At 43.5% G+C, this 6,000-nt stretch overlaps 1 protein-coding gene across 1 annotated transcript in view; it reads left to right on the top strand.

The window, feature by feature from the left end:
• Window positions 1-5,295, top strand: part of ankmy2a (ankyrin repeat and MYND domain containing 2a) — a 5,492-nt gene extending 197 nt beyond the window's left edge. Inside the window, exons 1-10 of the mRNA XM_035164488.2 lie at window positions 1-14; window positions 477-541; window positions 1,776-1,914; window positions 2,027-2,125; window positions 2,277-2,437; window positions 2,661-2,875; window positions 3,090-3,225; window positions 3,316-3,444; window positions 3,706-3,835; window positions 4,373-5,295. The exon at window positions 1-14 is cut by the window's left edge and continues 197 nt beyond it. Of these exons, the coding sequence (XP_035020379.1) occupies window positions 1-14; window positions 477-541; window positions 1,776-1,914; window positions 2,027-2,125; window positions 2,277-2,437; window positions 2,661-2,875; window positions 3,090-3,225; window positions 3,316-3,444; window positions 3,706-3,835; window positions 4,373-4,503 (1,219 nt within the window). The 3' untranslated portion in view covers window positions 4,504-5,295. The remainder of the gene's footprint in view (window positions 15-476; window positions 542-1,775; window positions 1,915-2,026; window positions 2,126-2,276; window positions 2,438-2,660; window positions 2,876-3,089; window positions 3,226-3,315; window positions 3,445-3,705; window positions 3,836-4,372) is intronic.
• Window positions 5,296-6,000: the final 705 nt, after the last annotated feature.

Below are 6,000 nucleotides of genomic sequence, written 5' to 3'. Positions count from 1 at the left end.
GGTCATCACTGCAGGTAAGCCCCCCCCCCCCCTCCGGGCTAATGCTAATCCCTCAGGGAAAGCAATGCAGCAGCAGCTAGCTCCTGTTAGCTCAAGTTATAATGACAGACACACAACACACACCACTGTCAGTTCTGCTCCTCGTGAGTTGCTCTGTTGGAGCTCTGCTGAATCACAACACTGTATTCATTCAGTGGTTAGTTCAAAGGGGGGAAGCTAACGGCAGCTAAATGCTAGCTAGCAGCCAGTGATGTGTCCAGGAGCAGCTTCCTGTCTTCATCTCCACCTGTAGCACAATAACTAGTTTGTATACAAGTGTTTGCTTTGTCAGTGCACAGCAGAATGTGTTGTGGGTCATTGGCTGTCAGTGTGTGTGTGTAACATCACCTCGGGGATACAGGGTCTGGAGTTGTGTTACCTGCTGGTCGAGCTTCATGTTGTGTTTCATGTCATAATAAGAAGTTTTGTGTTTCTAGGAAACGTTCAGGAGGCGTCGAGGCTGCTGGGATGTAAAGATGTGAGAGTCAACTGTTTGGATGAGGTAACAGTGAACTTTATATATTAATCTATATCTCTATATATAGATATAGATTTAAAAAAAAGCTTTAATCTGTCCTAACTCACATGGGAGGAGGCTGTGGTGTTTATTTATTATTTTTATATGCACAGGTAACAAAAATAACAAATAAAATGAATTTAAAAATCACAACATGACGATGGTGACTTAGAAAGCGTAGAACACTTGATTAAACATTTTCATGTTATATCGAATCGCTTTTTATATTTGAGGCTGATAAGATAATATACCTGTTGTTGAAATTCACTTGTTACACCAATAGAAAGTCAAAATGAGGAACACAAGAGAACACCTGAAAGTGTAAAATAGAATAAAATAGGCAACAGAATTCATATATTAAATAAGATATGTGTACATTACACTACAGATAGAAATTTGAAAGTAACTGAAAACTAAAGAAATGTACTTAAAGTGCAGTGCTACAGGCTGATTGCACGAGGATGTAACAGCATTATGACTAAGGAGATATTTAAATACACGTGTATATATGTGTGTATAATAAACAGGTGTAATTGCACAATAGTCTACAATCTGATATGAGTATAAAAAACATTGTTAAATAAAGGTTTAAATCGGTAGTTTGTTTTATTCACCTATTAATAAATTACCAACTTATTACAATTTCATTCATGTGTTATATCATTCTCATATGTTTCCTGCATCAAACGGCCTGGCAGGTAAACAGCTCCTCTTGTGTCTATTCTCCGACTCGACTGTTCTCATAACTTCAGAAGTGTCATGAACACATCAGAGACGCTGAAGCTGGTTGTGCAACGTACGACTGTCACGCTTCAGGACGACACGATAAGTTCCTCTAGCAGAGCTCTCCCTTTGTTTGGGGACATGTGTGTGGGACAAGAGGACTTGAGTCTTCATGCTGAAGAGCCCTGGAGGAGATCCTCCTTCTCTCTGTCTGTCGCTCTTTGTGCTCACCTGTCACAATCAGGTGTTTCACTCAGATGTTCTGTTAAGTAACTGAAGCCATGCGAGTCTTTTCAGAAGCTCTTCAGCTGTTATAGAGCTTAAACTTATTAGGAGCGACATTGCAACGCTGCTTTGTTACTGGTCTTAATAAAGACTTGTATATTCACGTTAAAACTCTGAGGTTCTTTTTGATACCATTTAGTTTTTCTGATGAAGTGATGTGTGTTCGATGTGAAGTGCACAGAGCTCTTCAGCCTTCTCGTCTCCTCCACAGTACGGGATGACCCCTCTCATGCACGCTGCTTACAAAGGAAAGGCCGACATGTGCAGGTTGCTGCTGCAACACGGAGCGGACGTGAACTGCAATGAGCACGAGCACGGATACACAGCGCTGATGTTCGCCGGACTGTCAGGTACGACGTCAGAGTTGATCATCGCAGCAGAATGATTAAAATCATCTTCCTCTGTTGGTCTGGAAAGTCCCTCCGTGGATGTGTTGTGACTTGTCCTCCTCTGTGCCTGCAGGGAAGACTGACATCACGTGGATGATGTTGGACGCGGGGGCGGAAACGGATGTGGTCAACTCTGTCGGAAGGACCGCCGCACAAATGGCTGCCTTTGTCGGTACGGATGTTATCTGTCCTGACTCACACAGTTTTATTAGTTAATACATCATGCACACAAAGACGAGGGCCACTTCTTTACGCAAATGTAGCTCTATCTAGACCTCAACATGTGACCTCTTCATGTTTCTACTTCCTGTCTCCGTCCTCAGGGCAACACGACTGCGTCACGGTGATAAACAACTTCTTTTCACGCGCCAGACTGGATTACTACACGAGGCCGCAGGGTTTGGAGAAGGAGCCGAAGCTGCCGTCCAAACTGGCCGGGCCCCTCCACAAGGTCATCATGAGCACCAACCTGAACCCTGTCAAGGTGCGACGCCACGAGACCAGCACTGATAAGAGTTTTCTAAATATATGTTCAGATTTGACCTTTTTGTGTCCCGGTAAAGCTATTAAATTAAATGCTATATAAATACACTTAACTTACTTATAATGGTTGGAGGAAAAAAAAGACTGCTCATTGAAAATTGTGTTAAAATACACGACACACACCACGTTTTTTGGTACAATTAGAATTTCTTGTGTTTCCCCAGATGGTGATGCTGGTGAAGGAGAACCCCCTGCTGGCGGAGGTGGAGGCTCTGGAGAAGTGTCGCCGGGTGATGGAGCTCATCTGCGAGAAGTGCATCAAGCAGCAGGACATGAACGAGGTGCTCGCCATGAAGATGCACTACATCAGCTGCGTGCTGGGAAAGTGTGCGTCCTTCCTGAAGAACCGCGAGGACAAGCTGGATGGACTCGTCAAGAGGTGAGTGTGATGTGATGTGGAAGAAAACGGCATCAACTGTTAAAACTGAAATGTTAAATTAATCTGAGGTGGAACAGATTTTAAGAGTATCGCTGTTTAGCTGCATTCACGTAGTTTTTAGTTTTAAAACTCATTTCTTTTGATGGTGTGTTACAGTGCTGGGTATTTCCAACATGAAGGTTTTCCTGAACTCTTCCTGCTCTCTCTCCTGCAGTTTGCTCAAGGGCCGGGACAGCGATGGCTTCCCCGTCTATGAAGAGAAGTTCATCAGGGAATGTATTCGCAAGTTCCCTTACTGCGACGCCACTCTGCTGCAGCAGCTGGTGCGGAGCATCGCCCCCGTGGACATTGTGAGTCTGGATTCATTTATTAAAAGAGAATTTAAATTGAGTGAGAGCCTCCTCTAGATGTTTAACAGGTTTGTTGTGCTTGTCTTTCAGGGGAATGACCCCACAGCTCTGTCTGTGCTGACTCAGGCCATCACGGGTCAGGTGGGCTTCATGGACGCAGAGTTCTGTACGTCGTGTGGAGAGAAAGGAGCCGAGAAGAGATGTTCCATCTGTAAAATGGTGAGAAATCAAACTACAGCAACTAAATCAGTTTATACATGAGATTAGTTTTATGTGAACAAAATGTTTCCCCTATAAACCGATGATCTGTGGGTCAATGTGTTTCATTGTTGACCTTCTGCCGAACTGTCTTCTATCTAAATAGGATTATGTTTACTTTATACAAAATTAAAGAAGAGTGACAATTTAGATTTTCCCATAAAACACGAAGAAATACTTTTCATAACTTTCTTATTTTATTAAAAACCTTTTGTCCACCAGGTGATCTACTGCGACCACGACTGTCAGAAGATGCACTGGTTCACCCACAAGAAAGTTTGTAAGAAGCTTCAGGACCAGAGGGAGACGCAGGAAGCAGAATCAGCCAAACTCAGGATGCAGCAGACAGAAGGTGCGTTTATGATTCACAAATATGAAACGAATTATCGCTTGTTGCAGAGGAATGTTTCACAATAAGAGGTGAATACTCCATAGTGAACAGAAGTAGCATCGATACCACGGCGATTCTAACGATTTCAACCTCAACCTGTCTGCAAACTAACTAGTGTCAGTCAGTAATGGATGCAGATATTTTTCAAAGCATAATTTTTCAGCTTTATGGAGCTTTGAATTTCTAGTTTGAGCAAATATTCAGCATTATTTGTATAAAAAAATACATATATAGGGCTTGAATTCCAGTTTTCATTCCAAGTTTTTTGGCCCAGGTCCCATCATTCCACCAAGTTTTGTGGAAATTAGTTTTGTAGTTTTTCCGTAATCCAGCTGACAGACAAACAAATCAACACGGATGAAAACATGAACATTTGTTGTCCATGTTGCTTGTGAGCTTCATGAAACTAAACACGACGATGGCTGAACATAACCTCATGTTGCCCTCAGAGTCATAGAAAGGTCGGACCTCCAGTTACGAGCTGTGTTTGTGTTTCAGACGAGAGCGACGCGGTGCAGGAGGCGACGGACTCCATACAGGAGCTGTCGGTGGAGAACAACAGTGAAGTTGCTCCTTTGAACGTCTCAGAAACCTCAGACACCCCCTCCCCCGCAGCCGCTGACAACTGAGGACCATGTCACCGTCGACGTGTCAGCCGCCACCTTCTCCAGAAAACATCCACACTCCACCGACAGAGACCTGGCAGCGAGACTCGAAGCCAGACACGGACCGGTTCCGACAGGAGGGAGGAGCCTACATATTTATTATGGAGCTGAGACTCTCGCACTAAAGCCTCTAAGGAAGGTTTGTGGCACAGCCGCAATCCGTTTGTCCTTTTTTATGTTTTCTGATTAATACCGTCGTATGTGAATTTGAACCCTGGTGTGTAGGCTGATGTTTGTGGTAGAGGTCGGGGGGGAGGAGTTGAGGGTTCGCGTCCACGACGGAGCGTAAATCTGCCTTAAGAAGCGATAGCAGCCTGTGTGGGGAGTAAAGTGACTGTAGCCAATCAGAGCTGATGTTTGTTCACAATTTACTTGATTTGTTATTGATTGGTTGTTTTTTGTACTGATAACCTCGTGGTAGATTGTGAGTGGACAGCGTGGCTGCACACTGATGACCAAAAATGTATATTTTTAAACATGGAACGATATAATTATGGCTTTATTTTGAAATTGATAGGTGACGTTAATGCTCAGGATTTTCCAAATTTCTCATTTAGCTGAATCACCTGTTGACAGAACGTTGTTGTACACGGCACAAGAAAGAAACATCATGTTCATGACTTACAAACAAAACTCCTTTTACTTTGAAAAATCTGTGATAATCTCTCATTATTTTACAGTGAACAGAGAAGCTGAACATGTCCAACAAGACTCTGTTTGCCCCGAATTATCGTTAAATAAAAACCATCCTCATCATTTCTGCTGTACATTTTCATATTTTACAGATACTATTCAAATGTGTCTGTATTGAAGGTCGGTGTCCAGCAGAGGGGGCTGTTTCCCCATGATTCAGAAACACAAGGTCTCACTCCTGGAGTTCACAACTTTTGTATTGCAGCCAATTTCTTACACTCGGGCCTCATCTGATATTTGTATTGGAGTAAAAGTGAATTATACCTGAAACCAAGTCAAGTACAAATACATGAAACATGCTTCATTACATCCCACCAGGGGATTGGTCACAACTCCTGCAGATAATCAATCTGCTGATTGGCTGATCAGCTTAAGGCTCAACACGTCTGTTTCAAACACTGGCCACATAATTCCATGCATCCTTTATGTTGGCTCTTGTTGTTGAGCAGTACATCCACTAGAGGGCAGCAAAGGGTTTCTGCCAAACAAAAGTCTCTTCTCAAAACGTTTGTTGAAATGTCTTCCTCGTGTCTTATGGTCGTCTCGATTGAACTATTGGTTACACCCCCCAGAGCAGGGACAGAAGGCTCCGTCAGTCCCTGAGAAGCTGCTGGTTGTTGTCTCTGGGGGACATGATGAAAACCTCTGTGTACGTTGGGGGACACCAGAGGCCTAAGGACACATTTTGGCCCCTTGGCCCCGCAGTAGGTTAATGTGGCCATGTTCGAACTAATAGTAAAAGTAGGCTATTGTCATATCGTTCTCTCC

This window comes from Hippoglossus stenolepis, chromosome 8 (genome assembly GCF_022539355.2).
Source record: "Hippoglossus stenolepis isolate QCI-W04-F060 chromosome 8, HSTE1.2, whole genome shotgun sequence".
NCBI lineage: Eukaryota > Metazoa > Chordata > Actinopteri > Pleuronectiformes > Pleuronectidae > Hippoglossus > Hippoglossus stenolepis.
The sequence above is the reverse complement of the archived record's forward strand: the minus strand, read 5'-3'. Positions and strand labels throughout refer to the sequence as shown.